General features: G+C 53.3%; 1 protein-coding gene across 1 annotated transcript; it reads right to left on the bottom strand.

Annotated features, from left to right (window-relative positions):
• Positions 1-360: 360 nt before the first annotated feature.
• SELPLG (selectin P ligand) lies at positions 361-18,819 on the bottom strand. The gene is made up of 4 exons (XM_037817193.1): positions 18,663-18,819; positions 9,641-12,544; positions 8,339-8,469; positions 361-833 (listed from the first exon to the last, which is right to left on the bottom strand). The coding sequence occupies exon 2, from the start codon at positions 12,537-12,539 to the stop codon at positions 11,331-11,333; it is 1,209 nt and encodes a 402-aa protein (XP_037673121.1). The 5' UTR covers positions 12,540-12,544; positions 18,663-18,819; the 3' UTR covers positions 361-833; positions 8,339-8,469; positions 9,641-11,330.
• Positions 18,820-19,534: the final 715 nt, after the last annotated feature.

Here is a 19,534-nt window from a genome sequence, read left to right as displayed (position 1 = left end):
GGGCACTGGGGGACAAAAGGGAACAAAATGGAGAAGGAATTCTGACAGTGTGCAAAGCAATCAAGGAAATAAAAAGGATGAGGAGATAGAGAGTAGCTAGACAGGGGCTGGGCACAGGTGCCCGAGCAGGATAAGAGGAACCAGCTACACACAGGGCAGGAGGACGAGCCCCTGTAGAGGGAACACCCAGTGCAAAGTCCCAGGGGTGCAAAAGAGCTTGGCACGAGGCCCCCTCTGGGGAAATAGGACAGAATGGCAGTCTGCTCTCACCAGGGAGGAGTTAAGAGGTCAGAAATTGGGAGACCTGCATTAGCTCCTGGCTCTGCCCCTTACGCACTGTGTGGCCTGAGCCTCAGTTTCCTTTTTTTTTTTTTTTTGGATCAGGAAGGGTCAGAGGAGGCTCCTCCAAGCTCTGACGTAAAGTAAAATTTCCACGTGTTCAAGATCCACCCCACTTAGCAACAGGAACGCTCGCCCACTGCTGGTGGGGGAGAAAAACAGCACAGCCACTTTGGAAAATGGTTTGGCAGTTTTGTTTTGTTTTTTTTAAGTTTAACCATACCCTTCCCATATGGCCCAGCAATCTCACTGCCAGTTATTTACCTAAGAGAAATGAAAGCACATGTCCAGAGACAAAAATGGCCATAGCGGCTTAATTCATTACAGCCGAACACTAGAAACAGCCCAGACGTCCATCAGCAGACGAGGTGAGCAGACGGTGGTACATTGTGCAGTGGAATACGGCTCAGCAACGGAGAGGCTGCAGATCCAGTGGATACATCTCATGGACACGCCGGAGGGTACATGCTGGATGATTCCATGTAGAGGAAGTTCTAGAATAGGCGAAACTAAGTTGGGGAGAGAAGCCAAGAGACCAGGTTACCCTTGGGTGGGGGTGGGGGGGATGATGACTGCGAAGAGGCAAGAGAGAAACTTCTGGGAGCTGGAAAGGTGCAATATCTAGATCTGGGTTGTAGCTGCACCTATGAAAAAAATCAATCTGTACCCTCAAAGACCTGTGCACTTTGTGTAGGTTATGACTCAAGTTTTAAAAATTTTAAGAAAGTTAATGGACCCTGTATCCCTCTCTTTTGGGGGGCCCACTCCACAGGCCAAGGGCCGGGGGTCTCAGAGCCAGCCAGATCTCTGGCTTCCTGTGGCCGTCGGTGGCCCGGCCAGCTGTGCACTGCCTTGTAAACATTTACATTCCCTGGGACCTGGCTGCAAGGAACGGTTTTATTAGCCCCACATGGAAGCCATCTCGGTGAGGCGGGAATGTAAACACGGCGGCTGCCACGCTGCAGACCTGGCCTCGTCTCCCGCTCCTCCGGCGGCCCGTGGGGGCCCTTGGGCCAGCGCCCCGCTGCCAGGAGCCTCCATCCACTGCCCCCCCCACACGCACACACGTCATGAGAATGAGCCCAGATACTGCCTCTGAATCGCCTTTGCAGCCCCATTGGAAATGGGGGCCCCTGCCCATCTTTGAGCAGGAGAGGGGCTGGGGGAAGGCAGAGATGGGAATCTTCGTGAGAGAGACACACGTGGCAGGGCCCCGGGGCCTTGGGTTACCCAAACACGCAGGTAAGTCAACTCACGTCTCCTGCTCTCCATGACCCCACCCCAACTTTACCCAGAGGCTGTGACCTGATTTTATAGCAAGTTCTTCTCTCCCATCTTCCCCTCCTTCCTTCTCTCTTCCTTTCTCTTCCCTCCTCCCTCCTTCCTTCCTTCCTTCCTTTGCTTTTCCTCCCACCATTCCCTTCCCTTCCCTTCCCTTCCTCCCTCTTTTCATTCTTTTCCTCTTCTTTTCCCTTCTGCACCACGCCCCTTCCCCATTTACACCTCCCCCCAGCACATCAACTTTTTCTCTTGAGGCCCTTAACCAAGAGACAGCACTGAGACCCATCTCTGGGATGGGAGGGGGCTCCACATAAGACCCCACAAAGGCCATACAACTACGCAGCCCTCTTCTTGGCTCCTTCCCTGCCCACCCACCGACCCTGACACAGCAGCAGGGGGCCTGCTCCTCCTGGCAGCTGCTATAAGTCAGCCTTTGGCATGGGGGCCCAGGTGCACCCTGAGAACTCACAGAGAGGGTCCTCCAAGTCACCCAGACCCACCGGCCAGGTGGGAAGGAGCCGTGTAGGGTTGGGAGATGAGCCAGGACCACCTGCCCTCCAGGGACCTCTTGGTTCTGCTGCTTCCCAACTGGGCGACCTGGGGCTGGGTTACGCAACCTCTCCGGGCCTCAGTTTCCTCATCTGTAAAATGGGAATAATAGTAGCGCCCACTCCTAGGGGTTAGTGTGAGCCCAAGGGCAATGAGTCCTTGGCACCTCACAGTTAATAATTCTGCTGCTGGTGATCACAGCAGGGACAGCAGTGACAACCAGGATGGGGACTACAACAAAACCTGAGCAGCAGCTGACACAGAGGCCTGGCATCCAGCAGGTGCTCAATAAGGCTACTGGGTAGAAAGGGACAGAGCATTTGGGCAGCCCAGCCTCCACTGGGATTGGTCAACAGAAGGGCCCCCTGAATCCCTGGAGGGGCGCCCCATTCCCTGGAGTGGGGTGCATGCAGACCCGGATCTCGCCTGCCCACTTGCATCACCACCCAGCCTGCCTCGCCAGTGTGTGGAGCCGATCAGTCTCCCCCCAACCCCCAGCCCCATCTCCTTGAGCAGGCCAGAACGGGGTGGGGGTGGGGGGTTGGCACAGCTGGAAACATCTGGTTTGAATTGTCGGCTGGAAGCACCGGCCAGGCAGCCAAGGAATTTGCAAGCTAATTTCAGGCCAAAAGACAGAACTCGGCAGGGCGGGCCTAGCTCCCCAAACCACAGGAGTGGGGGCTGCGGGGCAGCCTGGGACAGGGCTTCGAGGCTGGGGGTGTGTGGAGGCCTCTATAGCGCCCCCTGGATCATCCAAGGCTACCCACAGCTTGGATTTTCCCGTCCTAGGAGGGACACTGAGGGGCATCCACTGTACCCCAAGCACAGCGTGGCTCTCGGCTCACCCTCACCACAGCCTCAGGAGTAGGACGGTCTCTTCTTCATGTTTCAAACTGAGGGAGCCGAGGCTCTGAGAGGTTAGCAGGGCGTCCAACCTCACACAGCTAATAAGCGGTGGAGCCGGGATTCGAGCCCAGGTCCCCCTAGCCTGACTCAAAAGCCTTAAACCCTGAAAGCCTGGCTTGCAGGGTCTCAGCCCCCCACCTCCGTGTCCCTGGTGCCCCATTTTTTGCCAGTGCCATGGCCTTGCCTCGGTCCTCACCCCCTCTGCAAAGCCTCCCTTGCCCGTTCATTCAATCAGCAAATATTTCCTGAGCCCCTCCTGGATGCCAGGGCTGGGAAAACAGAGTGAACGTGACCGCGAATCAGTACGTCAATGTCAATCCAGACAGTCATCTGTGCCCCGAAAGGGAAAATTGGGGTGTTGTAGGGAATGACTGGGGACAAGCGTGCAGGGAGTGTTCCTTTGAGGGGGAGGTGACACTTGAGCTGAGACCCTAAAGGATGAGACGATGTCAGCCTTGGGAACATCCAGGAGGAAAGTTCCAGGCAGAGGGAACAGCAGGTGCTAAGGCTCTGAGGCGGGAGCATGTGAAGACAAGCAAAAAGGCCCCTGGGCCGGAGCAGAAGGGAGGGAGACAGGAGCTTTCCTTCGCTCATCCAATATATTGGGATAATAATATATATTATTGTTAATAAGTGAGGTGGGGGTCTGAGCGGGGCAGGAGTGGGAGCCAAGAAGCTTCAGCTGGTGGGATAAGGGGAACCCCCACCCCCCCTTCCCATCCCATATATCCATTTGTATCCATGATTTGCTTCGGGGCTGCTAAGCTTCTGGGGAGAAATCATTTGACTCCTGTCCCTCTAGGGGGCTCGGTGGCAAGACACAAGGACAGACAACAGGGTTTCCAGAGAGAACTCCCCCAGGGGAGCAGGGCTGAGGTTGGAAGGGAGCTCAATTCTGGGTACACGGGAGAAAACCCATCCTCATGGGCCACCCCCGCAGGGTCTATGTGCCTGGGAAAATGGACTGTGTTTTCATCACTTTTGTGCTTGCCTCCTTGCTGGAGGGCTTACTCCTCTCCCCTTCTCTCTTGGTGAGAGCAGCTCTGAAACTGTCTCCCTGCAAGGCTCAGCAGTGATGTTCTTGTTCTGCCAATCATGGTGGTGCCCGGCTGTGGCAGCCCCCGGGGGGGTGCCTGCACAAGGTGCCTGCTTGGCCACAAGGATGTCAACAGCCAGGACTGGTTCATGGAGATGCAGAAGCCTCTCTGGGTTTCCAGAAAATCTTCAGGAAGAGGTGCTCTGAGGATTTCAGGGCTCAGTGGAAAGGCCTCAGAGTACTCTAGAGTGTCTTCGTCCTGGCACTACGGACATTTGGGACCATGTGCTTCTTTGTGGTGGGGCCTGTCTGTGCATCGTAAAATGTTCAGCCACATCCTTGGCCTGGGCCCACTAGATGCCATAATACCACCCCGCACAAGTTGTGACATCCAAAAGTGTCTCTAATGTTGCCAAATGTCCCCTGAGGGGGTGGGAATTGCCCCTGTTGGGAACCACAGTCTCAGAACCTTCCTGTTAGGGTATTAATAGCCTCAGGACAGTAGCTTTACTCACCAGCTGGCAGACTTCTTGATACTTACAGTTTTGTTCTACTCATGGAAGGACATCAGGAAAATGCAGAAAAGTCTAAAGCAAATAAAGCTCACTCTGAATCCTATCCCCCATGGCTAACCTCTCTGAATAGTTTGGTGCATTTCCTTTCAGTCTTTTTACTATTTGATTATCCTAATAGCTGTGATTTAATGCATGCTTATCCTGTAGGCTTTGTGCTAAGTGTCCCACATGCCTTGTCTCGTAAATCCTGCTGACATTCCTAAGAGGCAGCAGGATTATTATTTCCATTTCACAGATGAGGGCCTGGAGGCTCAGGGGGGATCATTTAATGTGACATCATGGGCATTTTCCCCTGTTGTCCTTCAAAACCTACATTTTCAATTGATGAATAATATTCTGTTAAGCCTGCGACTGGGGCAGACTTACTCTCTTAACCTTTCCCAATCGCAGGAAAACTTCACAAACATTTCCCAGTCACTTGCTCAGGGCCAGGGTCTCACTGGGGGCTGGTGGCAGAGATGAGTCACAATTCCTGCCTCCAAGCACACCCCATCTTGTGCCCAGGAAATGTGTGTATATGGATGAGGGGGCTGAGTAGCTTGTGCCCCTAAAAGCTCAGCTCATGAGGCTCTGCCCACCTCTACATCCTGGGGGTGGGATGGGGGTGGGGTGGGCAGAGCAGCAGTGTACCACCCAAGTCCTCAAGGCTGACCATGTTTGGAGCCTGAATTCGCATAACGCCTCACTCACAGAGGTTGGATACTTTGTTAACTTCCTTTAGATGCAGCTGAGCTTCATATGGTGAAATGCTTTGGGAAGATTCTGGAGAGCTGTTCAGCCACTAGCTTTTTTTTTTTTTTTAATTGTGGTAACAAACATACTATATATATAACAAAATTTGCCATCCTAACCATTTTTTAAGTGAAAGATTCAGTGGCATTAATTACCTTTACAATGTTGTATCACCATCACCACCTTCCATTACCCAAAATTTTCATCACCCAAAACAGAAACTCTGTACCCATTAAATAAAATCTACTCACCCCTCACCCCAGCCCCTGGTAACCTGAAATCTGCTTCTGTTTCTATGAATTTACTTATTCTAGCTATTTCCTATAACACACAGTATCTTTGTGTCATTATCTTTCTCCTGCAGGGGATGAGAAACTTCCCCATCATGTAGGGTCTGAGAATATTTTTGCCATTACAAAGGGGTGCTATTTTGTAAATGGCTCACACCCTCTTCTGGGGAATCCCACCCACCACCATGGCTTCAGCTGCCTTCTCAGGCCTCACCTCTGGGCAGATGCTCCAGCCCTCACACCAGCCTTCCCTCTCCCCCAAGTGGCACCCCCTGCTGCCTGGTGGGTATTCTCTCTGGGGTCAGTACCCACCACACCAACCAGGTCCCAACCCCAACCCACCCCCAAAATCTGCTTCCTGCCATGGCCATCTACTCCTGACCCTTGGAACTGTCCCTCCAGTGGGGAGTGTGGTGGTTTGGAGCTGTATGTACCTCAGAAAAATGTTCTTAAACTTACTTCATCCCTGTGGGTGAGAATCCATTGTAAGTAGGAACCTTTTGATGAGGTTATTTCAGTTAAGGTTATTTCAGTTCAGCCCAATCGGGATGGGTCTTAATCCTATTACTGGAGACCTTTATATGCAGAATAAAATTCAGAGAAAGACAAAGCCATAGGAAGAAAGTAGCTGAAGGTCAACATAACCCAGAAGTGAAGGCAGAGGCCAGAAGAGGCCACCATGTGCATTGCCACATGACAGAGGAGCTCAGACCAAGGATCACTGGCAGCCAGCCCCAGAACATCACAGTCTTTGGGAAGAAAGCTTTGCCTGGATGATGCCTTGATTTGGACTTTTTCCTGGCCTCACAACCATGAGCTAATAAATACCCATTGTTTCAACCATGCCTTTGCATGGTATTTGTTTGAGCAGCCTGGGAAACTCAAACGGTTCTTATACTCCCATTTTACAGTAGGGAAATCAGGATGTGACCAAGGTCTCATAGTGATCAGCCCAGAACTGGTAGAATTGAGGGACCCCTCTGCCCCCATAGCATGCTCTGGTACCATCTCCTTGCCAGACCCCTGGAGCTTGTGGGCACCAAGGATGGGCAGTGCCCAGTGGCTGCCTCTTAGGGCTTCCTGCCTTTTGGTTGGGGGTGGTGTGGGAACAGAGTGGTCTCCGGGGAGGACTCCGCTCTCCCACTGATGGGAAGTCAGGTCAAGAGACTGGCTTGAGCCTTGGGGATTTGGGGAGTTCCCAGTCCCTCCTCAAGGAGCAAGACTCTGGATGGCTGGTGACCCCAGCAAGTCTCATTTTTTCTTACGAGTTTAATGCCAGAGCTGTGATCTACAAACTGTGTGACTTTGCACGAGTTGCCAAAAATCTTTTAGCCTCAGTTTCCTCATCTGGAAAATGGTGTTAAAAATAGGACCTGCCTCCCAGGGTGAGGATTAAAGAGACAATGCCAGCCGAGTGCTTAGCACGTGGAGAGCAGGCTGCTGCCCCAAGCCTAGGTTGCTCCTTAGGGCTCATATTTTTTTCACTATTCACAGTGCTCTGGGCTGGGTCAGCCACTCAGGTGAGAAACAGGAGATTTCAGCCTCCTTCCCTCTCCCTCACACCTAATCCCTCACCACTCCTGACCTTTCTTCTTCCCATTTAGCTCTCGATTCTGTACTTTCTTTGCACCCTCACTCTAGTTCAGTGCCTCGCATCCTTGCACAGCCTTCCTCACCACGCTGCAGCCAATCTGCACCCCCAGACACCCCGGTCTTGTCCCCTCCCCCAATGTACCCTCTCATTTCCAGTGCTGCCCCCCCATACTGCTCCCAATTCAACCACTGCATCCCTCAAGTCTCAAGCATCATTTCCCTCATGCTCCTCCAACTCCCAGCAGAGAGCCTCCAGCCCCTCTTCTATCAGAGCTCTGGGCCCAGACATAATCTGATGTTTTTCTGAGTGATCATTTGATTAATCTCTGTCTCCCCCTCTAGACCGTGAGCCCCAGGGGGGGCATCTCCAAGTCTGCTCCGCTCCCTTGGCATCCCAAGGGCCTGGCAGATTCCCAGGGATGCAGTGAGCACTCCATGAACAGTCTGTGGCTTGTCTGAGTGGCAGATGGGGGCAGGATCCAGGGAGCGAGTTTTGGGGAGCCCCTCCCAGATCAGCTGCCGGATGAACCCCCTGCAGGGGTGGCCACCACAGCTTCGAAGAGAGCAGGGATCTGTGAGTAAACTTAGCCTGCCGCCAGCCTCTTTCCTGTCTACCCCCCTTCCTTCCCTGCCTGCGGAGCTGAACTCAGCAGTCTGGCTTTCTAGCTGTGGTTCAGCTCTCTGAAGCTGTGTCCTCAGCAGTAAAATTGGTGGCTTCCACTCATGGCGTTGTGTTGAGGCCCAAAGGAAATAATGCAGATAAAGGGTTGATATGGGGCTAGGCATGCAGTAGGTGCTCAGTAAACACCAGCTCCTTGCTCCCAGCCATTCCTATCTGTCCTGGGCCCCAGCTCTGTCATATCCTGCTCTCTGCAAAGAGGGGGCTGGATTCTGCTCCGGGGTGAACATGTCACCCTCCCAAATGCCTTCCCTCGGCTCCCAGGAGTCGCAAAGGGTGACTAATGGGGGGACTTCCAGGCGCCAGGGCAGGTCGGCAGGGGGCAGAGTTGGAGCGTGGGATTCCCCCAGAACCCCACCGTGAACTCAAGGGCGGTGTGACGTTGTGCTAAGAGCATGGCTTTCTGACTCAGGTCCGGGTTCTAGTCCCAAGTCCTCATGCGTGACCTGGGGCAGGTGACGTCACCTCTCTGAGCCTCAGTTTCCTTTCCTGCAAAATGAAGAGAATATTAGTACCTCCTCTGAAAGCTGTTTGAGGCAATTCCCAGAGATATCGCAGATGTGTGTGCTAGGAAATGTTTGCCGAATGGACGAATGGAGCATTTCGGGCTGGTGACGTTCAACGGCAAGGGAACGTCCCATCCAGGTGTGGCGGAAGTCACAGCGGGTGCAGGAGATGGCCCGAACCAGCTTGTGGGAACTAACTCCCTAATTTTCAGAATGTTGTGGTCCAGTTGTTCAATATATCTATCGTACTCATTTCATTATATTGTTATTAATATAGTATAGCATATTTGAATAATATATTACCTTCTAAAACAAGCTCGTAAATACCCCAAACTTATTGCTTCCTAATTATTTTACTACATTTTACTATTATCTTTGTTCTTGAGGTTATTTACATTTATTGTATCGGGTGTGCTACATCATGTCAGAACCTCAAAATCCGCTATGGGAGAGCAGTCACACCATGGAAATTAGCAAATGCTACAAATCGCCCCCTGGAGAGTCAGTTAAACATTTACCAGCACACTGTGGACTTAGAGCTCATTCCTAAAGGATCCCTCCTTCATCCCCAAAGACTGGATAGAGGAACGCTCCAGGCTCCCAATGGCTCTAAGAGCGGGTGGCAGGCGCCCCCTGGTGTCTACTTCAAGCCCCCATCACTGCCAACGTTGAATTAAATCCTGCACTTGGAGAAAGAAAGGGGATCCCGTTCTCCCATCGACAAATGGAGAATCGGACCTGGGCACAGAGCATCCCCACTCAGATATCCTCAGATCCTTCAGTTTCTGGGTGCCCAGCCCCTCAGCTGCCCCTCCCTGAGCTCCCCACCACTCCCAAGGGGAAGGTGGACTCACATTCTCTGAGCCATCAACCTGCCTTCTCCAAGGCTGGCCCACCATGGGCACCCCAGCTCTCTTCCATCAGTACCCCGTCCCCAAAGCTCCTGAAGCACCCCTTTCTTATGTGTATCAGACTTGGTCCTGAAGATTCCAGTGGAGGGACAGACATCATCATTTCCAGACATGTATTGCCATTTCCCCACTTCTCGCTGACTGTGCCCCACCAGGCCACTCTTGTTCTCCCCCATTCCTTCTCTCCCTGACTCAACCCTCTCTTTGAATTCTCTCTTTGCCGGCTGGAGTAGGCGTCCTCACCTTCCACTCCCAAAGGAGCCACTGGAGATATTTCGTTCCTCTCCTGGAAGGCAGAATGGTGTGTATTTTGAGCAGAAGTTTCCTTCTCCCTGTATGAAGATGCCCAGAAGGTCTTTGGAGGCAGGAGATCAAGAGTTTTAAGCCCCAGCTCACTTTGAGTGTTAAAACCAGCAAAGTTCTGGGCCAGCTGGGGTGGCTGGTCACCCGCCACTTAAATCAGGGATTGGCAAATGTACACAGCCTGGTCCGGCTCGTCTTTGTCAATAAAGTTTTATTAGAACAGGGCCACACCACTTCATTTCATGCATTGTCTAGGGATACTGTCAGGTGACCAGCAGAGCTGAGTAGCTGCAACCAAGTCCCAGTGGCTGGTGATGCCTAAAATGTTTACTAACTGGCCCTTTAAGAAAAACTTTGGGTAAAGTTTGGGTACTGACAGCTATTCGCTACCCCTGTGAGTTGCGCAAAGCACTGTGGGCTGCAGCAGCCCTCACCAGCGTGAGGAGTTGCTTTGGGGTGTAGAACAGAGATGGCAAGGTGGGCTGGGGAGGGCTGCACTGAGGTTTAGGAGGGGTATTTGTCTGAGGTTTGGGGAAACCAAATTCCGTAGGCCAGAACTGGATCATGGGGCAGCTGGAGAAAGTGGTGCCGGGGCCAGACCCTCCCTCATCAGGTTGCCACCAAAGACTATATCAAGATGCCCCAGTTGTCCAAGAGGCAATACTGCAGCCAGCCTAACAGCCTGCAAAGGGGGTTTCCTTGGGTGAACAGCTAAGGACCAAATCCCCACTCCACGCCGAGGAATAGAGAATTCAGGGGAGGCTGCCTGAAGGAGGTGGCTTTGATGTTTTAAAAGATTCAACCGACATTTGTTCATCAAATATTTATTGAGTGCCGGTGCTGTACCGGGCCCTGGGCCGGGCCGTGGGGACACTTTGGTGAACAAGATGGCGCCCTCCCTGCACATGGCCACAGGGGAAGGCGAGAGAGGGCAGATTAGGGGTTACTGTCACCAGATGGACGCTCACTGCTCCACACAAACCCCCAAAGAAGGGTCTAGCCTTGTACGCTTCAAACCTACACTGACCCTCACAGGCCGAGGCCTCACCCTGGGTGCCCGGGAGACATTCCCAAGGAGACCCAACCTGTCCCCTTGTCGGGAAACAGCCCGGGGAACCATCACTCCTCAGTACCCCTCCCCAAAAGTCCCTCTTCCTGTTTGGTAACCATGACAACCAAGAGGAAAATGGTGGTGGGGGGCAGGGCATCAGGGCTTCCCTGGGTGCATGGGAGTGCAGGCGGGTGGGAGGGTGAGACTCCAGAGGCCTGGGGCAAAGAGAGCAGCTGTGAGATATATTAGAGGGGCCCAGATTTGGTGGGGAATGGGGAGGGGGAGACCTCTCTGGGCACCACGGCTGCCCCCCATGGCCCTCTGCCCAGGGCAGCGGGCTCCACGCAGAGGCTGCCGGGAGGAGGTGGTTCCACTTCTCGGTCTTGTTTGCAAGCCCTTGGCCACTCTCAGTCCTGGGGGGCTGCCAGGCTGCCTTCCCAGAAGACCCCAACCCACAGTGTGGCTCTGGGGAGGCCCAGACCAGTGGAATGGAAGTCTGGGTGCTCTCTCTGGGGACAGGCTGGCAGAGGAGGGACGTGAGGAGGCCGGGGTCCTGCTCGGGAGGGCGGGCGACGGGGGCTAAGGGAGGAAGCTCTGCAGGGTGAGGTCATCCCCGTCGCGGTCCTCCCGGGGCGCCGGCTTCGGGTCCTGGCTCTTGGTGCTGGGCACGCCCCCGTTGGCCATGGTGGCGGGCGTCTCAGCCCCATCGGGCAGCAGGGATGAGATGCAGACCATCTCGGTGGGGGAGTAGCCACGCACGGGGTACATGTGGTTTTTGCGGGAGAGGCGGATGGCCAGCACCACGGTGCACACGAGGAAGACGGTGGCCACCAGGGCCAGGATGAGGATGGCCAGGAGACACTGCTTCACGGGGACGTGGGTTGGGACCCCTGTGGGGTCAGGGGTCATGGAGCTCCTGGGGGGAAGACCCTGCCTATTTCCCCATTGGTTGATGAAGACGGTCGAATGGCTGGCTGCCACGGTGGTGACATTATGAGGGGCAGAGGTCACAAGAAGGGACATGGCTGGACCTCTGGTGGTAGCGGGTTCTGGGGTGGTGGCTGACTCTGTGGACAGGGCCACTGTGGCAGTGGGTTCTATCGAGGAGGATTCTGTGGCCTGGGGCTCCGTGGACAGGGCCTCCGTGGACGGGGCCTCTGTGGCCTGGGGTTCCGTGGCTGGGGGCTCTGTGGCCAGGGCCTCCGTGGATGGGAGCTCCGTGGATGGGGCTTCTGTGGCCATGGGCTCTGTGGCCGATTCCGTGGATGGGAGCTCCGTGGATGGGGCTTCTGTGGCCATGGGCTCCGTGGCCGGTTCCGTGGATGGAGCTCCCTCTGTCTTTGGAGCCTCTGTAATGGGAGAGGCTGCAGTGGTCCATCCTGTGATCAGACGGCCCTGTGTAACTGGAATGCCCTGCGTGGTCAGTTCTGTGCCGAGACTCTCCATGGCTGCCCGTCCTGCATCCAGGCTCACAGAATCCTTCGTGGCAGTCTCCACAGTGGCTGGCTCAGGGGTTCCAGGCCCCACAGAGACTCTCTGCCCCAATGTTCCCGTCACGGCTGGAGGCCCAGAAGTCAGAGGAGCCCAGGTGCTATTTTCAAGCATTTCTGGAGGGTCCGTGTTTCCCCAGGTATAGTCATCCTCCACGTTGAAGTCCCAGTCCTCATCTGGCTGTCCCTGGGACAAGGCGAGCGGGGGGCCTGGGGGCCCATCCCCCCTGATCCCCCACTGTGGGAGGCTGCTGCCAGGGCCCAGGAGGGTCAGCAGCAGGAAGAGTTGCGGAGGCATTGCACCTGGGGGAAGACATGGACAGAGGGGCGTCAGGCCAGCATTTCCCTGGGACCCACCAAGCACCCATGACGCAGCCCTGGGCGGCATGTCTGTGGGCAGCAGCCATCTGCTGCAGGCAAGATGGATTCCGGCATCCTCAGGACCCGAGCACCCAGCACGTGCCAGGTGCAGAATAGGCCCTCAGCAAATAGCAGCTATAATTATTATTATTCACTAGCATCAATAAAGCCATGCAGGGGCCCCTTCAACTTCCTCTACGTGATGCATAAGAACTTTATTAGCCTCCTATCCTTTTTGATTAGGACTTTTCATTGGTGGGCAAGACAATCCATTGGGGTATAGAAAGTACATAGTAAAGCTTCTGGTTATAAGAGTACACTAGTACCTGTGTATAATCCCTAAATAGATGGATCATAGAGTGTCCCCGGATAGGATGCATGAGTAAAAGACTTTGCAAATCACAGGTCTACAGGAGAAAGCTGCTTGTTTTTTACCTTTGAGACCTCTTGCAGTCTTGATCCTGAGCCCCCTCTCCACATCTCTCTCCTCTTCCTCCCCACCTCAGTTCCCACCGCACACGGCCAAAGCCTGTCCCCCAGATTCCCATCTTTCCTGGCTGCCTGGGATTGATCAAGTTCCCTTTGGCTGCCTCCTTGCTTGCAAAATGGAGAAGACAATACCCACCTCATAGGCTGTTAAGATGACAAAATGGGATAATTTAGGCAAAGCCCTTGGTGCTTTGTTTGCACAGGAACTTTTCAGCAAACGGCAGCTATGTTGGTTCTTTTAGTAAACTTATCCCATAAGTCCTCCAGGACCAGAGCCATTGACTCCACTATATGGGGCCAGAGAAAAAGTCAAGATCTTTTCGGAACAGCCCTACCCTCAGGAAGCTCACCGCCATCATGTTTGTCACAGATATCCCCCTCCAGTCTGGATACCACATAGCCAGAAACGGCAGTGCCTTTCCTTCCAGCCATTCTTCCTGATCTCTCTTTTTGCTACTGTGGACACACTCGCTTTCTCGTTTGCTCTCTGTCTACTTACATTCCCCTTGAGAATCCCTAGGTGCCTGACAGCTGTGTGCAGGGATTCCTGGGTTCCCTGGACATAATACTCTTCAGCAGTGCAACCCCTAGAAGAGTGTCTGGTGCAGAGTGGGTGTTCAAAACCAGAGCCCAGATGAACCCCAGTACCTTCCCTTGTACCTCACATGACTCTGAGCAGAGAGCAGTTTCTCCTCTTCCTTGAGTAACTGTCACTTACTCATAAGCTCCTGCTTTCAGCACACTCCAACCTCCTCCCACGTTACTTAGAATTCCATTCATTTTTCAAATAAATTCTAAAATGCGAATCTCATTACATCTTCAAATAACTTCTTAAACCAAGCATTACGACATTTGCACCAGACACATTTGGCCCTCATGATTATCCCCATTTTACCCAGGAAGAAACTGAGGCTCAGAGAGGTAGAGCAACTTGCCCAAAGACATACAGGCGGCGAGTGGCAGATCAGATCGAAACCAGTGAGGGTTTCAGAAGGCTTTTGGAGAGACCTGACCTAGATGAGGGGCTAGAAGGAGCAAGACTTGGATGGGAGTTTAGCTTGATGTGTTTGTAGCTAGGGTTGGCGCCCGGGTAGGAGAGGGAGGGCGGAGTAAGAATAAGGAGGACCTCGAAAGCAACGTCGCCCAGACAGGTCATCCCTGGTGACCCTGCCAGTATTTACCAGGTGCCAGGCAGGACAGAGTGCTGATCGTACAAGTTGTGGGGCCAAACAGAATCATGTTCACATCCCGGCTCCGTCCCTTACAAGATGTATGACCCTGAGACACACCCTTGCCTCTCCGAGCCTCAGTTTTCTCATCTGTAAAATGGGGTGTGTCTGTTTGAATGTATTATGTCACACAAAATGCCATATTCTTTGATGTAGTCTTGTGTGGGCAGACATATTAGTGGGATTAAGTTGGAACGTTTGGATTAGGTTGTTTCCATGGAGATGTGCCCCACCCAACTGTGGGTAATAACTCTGATTGGATAATCTCCATGGAGGTGTGGCCCCGCCCATTCATTGTGGGCCTTGATTGGTTTACTAGAGCCCTATATAAGCTCAGACAGAAGGAGCGAGCTTGCTACAGCCAAGAGGGACACTTTAGAGAATGCACAGGAGTTGTGAGAGGAGCTGCAGTTTACAGAGACATTTTGGAGACAGGCTTTGAAAGCAGATTTTTGCTCCGGAGAAGCTAAGTAAGGACAAACACCCAAGAGCAACTGAGAGTGACATTTTGGAGAGAAGTTGAAGCCTAGAGAGGAATGTCCTGGGAGAAAGCCATTTTGAGACAAGAACTCCAGAGCAGATGCCAGCCACGTGCCTTCCCAGCTAACAGAGGTTTTCTGGATGCCATTGGCCATCCTCCAGTGAAGTTACCCGATTGTTGATGCATTACCTTGGACACTTTATGGCCTTAAGACTATAACTGTGTAAACAAATAAACCCCCTTTATAAAAGCCGAGCCATTTCTGGTGCTTTGCATTCCGGCAGCATTAGCAAACTAGAACATGGGATAACACACAGTACCTACCTCATAAGGCTGTTGAGAGAATGGGGTGGAAGGACAGATTCAAAAGTTGCAGGCTCAGTGTAAGAGCTTAATAAATGTGCCACATAACAACATATTCAAACACACACGGGCACAAACACATACACACAGTCTCTGCCCTCCAACCTGCCTTCAGAATGCGGAGCTCCTTTGCACCTGGGGGAAAAGTCCTGTAGCTGGGGACTTCTCTATGTGGGGAAAAGTCTTTAGCTAAACCTTGACCTCACATTCCTGGGGACGGAGGGCCTTAAGAGGAAGCTACCGGCTCAGAGTCCTAATTTCGTAATTATGAAAGGCTCACGCCCGCCACCCCCACTCGGGAGTTCTCACTTCCTGGAAAGCAGAAACCTCAGCCATTTCTTGCAAAAAGAAAGGGAGGGGGCAAAACGCAAGGCCCAGCCCATCAGTTCTCAGGTTGGGGGTGGCACCTTGGCCTGTCGGGACCACACCTTCTGCAGCCCAGAGGCTGGGAAGGCAACATGGAAGGCAACATGGAAGGCTGGGTGCATGCTCTCCAAAGTGGGCCCTCACCCTCAGCTACCCTAAAACCAGCAACTCCTCCCCTGCACCCATCCCGCCATCCCTTGTACACAGGGAGAGCCCAGGGTTGAGGAAAGACATGGGCCTGAGCCCCTGTGCCTTCTCTGAGCCTCAGTTTCCTCATCTGTAAAATGGGGCAATACCGCTTCAAGGACTGGTCAGGAATTGAATAAGCTGCTGTGTGGAGGTCTCCACACCCCAGTGCCTGGAAGGCCACTCTTCAGGGCTGTAGACAGGGTGCAAGGAAAGAAAGGCCCGTGGGACAGCGAGGGCAGGACAGGGTCCTACGTGAGAGCAGGTGTACCACCCCCACCCCCAGCCCCCATCTGTCAAGATAAGGTGGGACCCACCAGGAAAGCCCAAATCCACTTGCTTGAGTCTGCTCTGGGGCAACCAACTCATTCTGCTTTGTCCAGGATTTTCTCAGTTTTAGCACCAAAGTTCCACATCCTGGAAACCCCCCTCAGTCCCAGGAAGCTGGGGTTGTTCGTCACCCCAGCCTGGTCCCCGTCCATCCAAGAGGCCAAGGGCACAGTGAGCCTCGGGCCAGACCCCAGCAGGACAGACACACAGACTGATTGATTGGGGGCAAAAAAACACCACCACCCCCCAAAAAAAACAGGCTCCAAAATTTCTGTGGTTCCACAGAGGCTATGAAAGTGGTAGAAAAGGAGCTGAGTTTGCAAACTCTGGATAGCAGGTGGAATAATGACTATTTTATTATTTACTAAAATAAATTTATTACAAATAATGAAAATGATATTATAAAATCCCCACTGTGGATGCATTATTTCATTATCCAACTGTCCAGCGACCTCATTCGTCCTTATTCCTATTAAGCAATTGGGAGTCCTGTTGTACAGACCAGGAAAGCAAGGCTCCTTGGGGGCCCCCCTTCCACCTCTCTGCTGGGAGGGCCGGAAAACAGTCACCAGAGGAGTTGGGGCCCCGGGCGGGACTCAGAGAGGAGAAGAAAGCCACCACATCCTATTAGTCTTGATGCTGTTTTTTTAACAGAGTAGGTCAGAGACACCCTGTTTCCTGCCTTTCACCCTAAAATCAGGTTGTTTCTGCCCCGAGCCCCACCCAAGCTGTGTGAAGGGGCAGGATGTCAAAGGCCCACCCCCAGCTCCGAGACCGCGCTGTGCACAGCCTCCCCGGCTATAAAGGAAAGATGCCCATGTGACTCCATGAGCTTGGAACCTTCCATTTGGAATCTTGGAAGTGGAGGCTCCATGTTCTAGATCTTGGAATCTTAGAATCTGAAAGACAGCATCTCCGGTTTGGGTTAAGCAGTCGCCCAAGGGAAAGGAGAGATCCAAACGGACAAGGAGATGACACTGAGGGCCCAGGTGGCCCCCCAGATACCCCTGGGGGTCCAAGTCCTGGTGGGTAGGACAGGACCCTGTCCTGACTAGGGGGTCACATCAAACCAGGATCAAATCCCAGCTCTGTCACAAGCTGTGTGATCTTGGGCAACTCAATAGCCCCCTCTGTGCCCTGAGTTCCACATCTGGAATTCAAAGACAATACTGGCTCCTACAATCCCTGGGGTTGCTGTGGGTTGAAATGTACAGTGTTTGGCACATAGTCAGCCCTCAATAAATGCCGGCTGTTGTCACCATTATGATGATGATGTATTTAGGGCAGGGGGCTCCCTGTTGGCCACCACCATGTCCCTGAAAAATCCTCAACCTAGGGCTTTGACACACCTCTGACCTTATTCATCAGGGGCAAGGACTGCACACCTGTCCCCATTCTGTCTGCCATTGAAGCCTGGGCCTCCTTGGCCATGTCAACCACATTTACTGGGTGTGTACAAAGCACCAGAAGCTGTTCTAGGAGCCGCACACACATTGTTAGCGCCTTCGGTCCCCATGACCTCCTTGAAAGGACAGGTACTATTACTAACCCCATGTTAAAGATGGAGAAACTGAGGCCCACTTTGTGCCTGGCTGTGTCACACAGCCAGTCAGAGAGGGAGCAGTAATTGATCCCAGGCCGCCTTACTCCAGAACCCCTCTCATAATCACAGCCCCACATCCCTGTGAACAAGGCTGGATCCATTCTCAAGTCCCAGAGCAAGTGCCACCTCCTCCGAGAAGCCATCCTAGATTGCCCCAGGCATAAGTCATCACTCCCCATTTTTAAGTCTTTTAAAAATGTGTGTTTACTTTCTAAAAATTTGTTCACACTGGCCCATAAACACCAGGAGGACAAGAACCACAGTTGTCTTGCCAGTCATGCTACATGCCCAGGGTGTCAGCAGGTCTCCACAAGTGTCCTGCAGCCGGCCCCACTGAGAGGCCTGGCTCCAGAGGCTCAAAACCAGAGATGGGAGAGGTAGGGAAAACAAGAAGATCCAGGGAATGAGAAAAAGGGAGAATTCCAGATCCTAGTTCATGGCTTTAGCCACTGGCATCTTAATTCTTATATTCTAATACTTGGCTTTGAACAAGTTCATTCTCTCAAACTTACAAAAAGGGTGACAAACACATCTCTGAAAACCTTTAATGGATCCAAATCCAAACATAAACAGCTTTGAGTCAAACCCTGCACCCCTCCTCCATTCTGGAAGCACCCAGAACTAATTTCATTTCTACCTCTAAGCACATCCCTTCATCCCTCTGGGCCTCAGTTTCTCGAGAGGGTAGGCTAAGTTCTAGGGAAATGCCCCTGATTCTCTGGATTTTGGATTTGGAATGCCCCCCAAGCCAGTAGGCTACTGGCAAATCTGACGGGGAGACTGGGTGGAAGTTGAGGGGGGCAGGATCCGGAAGCGACACCAGGAGGCCACGGACTCCAGGGAGATCTTGGTCCTGAGCACCCCACGGGGCTTGGTTTGCCCTCCCCACGGTCTGCAGCAAAGTGAGGGGGGGGGGCTCGGCAATTGGCCCTGGGCCTGTCAGCGCCTGTAAGGCAGATCAGCTAGTCCCCTGCTCCCCAGCCACACCCTGCAGCTTTTCAAGCCAGCACTTACCGAGCTCAGCAGAGCATGGAAGAGCTGCCTCGTGGGCCCAGCAGAGGTGACTTCTTTGCTTTGGTGATGAGCACCCAGCCCACGCCACCGCCACCCCACCGGGCACCGCTGTGGCACCCCTGGCCGCGGTCCCGCCCCAGCCAACCCCCAACGGCCCGGGTGAGAAAGAAGGAAGCGAGAATGTGATTACTCAGACGGAGCCACGTGACGACCCACACCCCCTTGTTTGTGACAGCTTTCATGACAACCTTCATCAAGACAGGATGGGTTCTGGGGAGAGGGGGGCGCTGCTGGGTCTGTCACTCTTGGGGACCTGTAACCATGGAAACGCCAAGCACCCCCTGTGGGAACTTTCTGGGGAGGGATCCTTTGGTTTGGGGACCCAAGCTGAGAAAACCACAGCATTACTCCCCAGGCCATGGAGAGTGAGGGCAAGACAGGGCCCCGTCCTTGGGAGGACGGGATGATCAGATAGAAAGAAGGGCGGTTCTCACTTCTTGCCCAAGAAAGGGGCAGGAGGAGAAAACACCAAGCACAAATCTACATGCGGTTTGCAAATCCCACACGGTCATTCTTTTGAGATTAAACTGGAGTCTCTAGATGCACAGGTGGTCCTTTCAGGTGCAATCCAGAACCTCTGGGATCCCAAGGCAAACTATTCTGGGTCTTTCCCTTCTGGTGGGGAGACCGGCAAGTCAATAAGGAACTAGATTATGAAGACACCTACGGTCAACGTCACCCTGGGGTGAGTGGGGAGGGGCCTCTGACCCACCCTGGGTGAGGGAGACAAGTTTTCAGGAGAATCCTCCAAGGAGAGGTGACACTTGTGGTGACAAGCAGAGGGTAGCCGGGTGGGCAGCCCAGGAGGAGGG

This window comes from Choloepus didactylus, chromosome 23 (assembly GCF_015220235.1).
Source record: "Choloepus didactylus isolate mChoDid1 chromosome 23, mChoDid1.pri, whole genome shotgun sequence".
NCBI classification, from domain to species: domain Eukaryota; kingdom Metazoa; phylum Chordata; class Mammalia; order Pilosa; family Megalonychidae; genus Choloepus; species Choloepus didactylus.
Note: the sequence above shows the minus strand (reverse complement) of the source record. Positions and strands in the feature narration are given on the sequence as shown.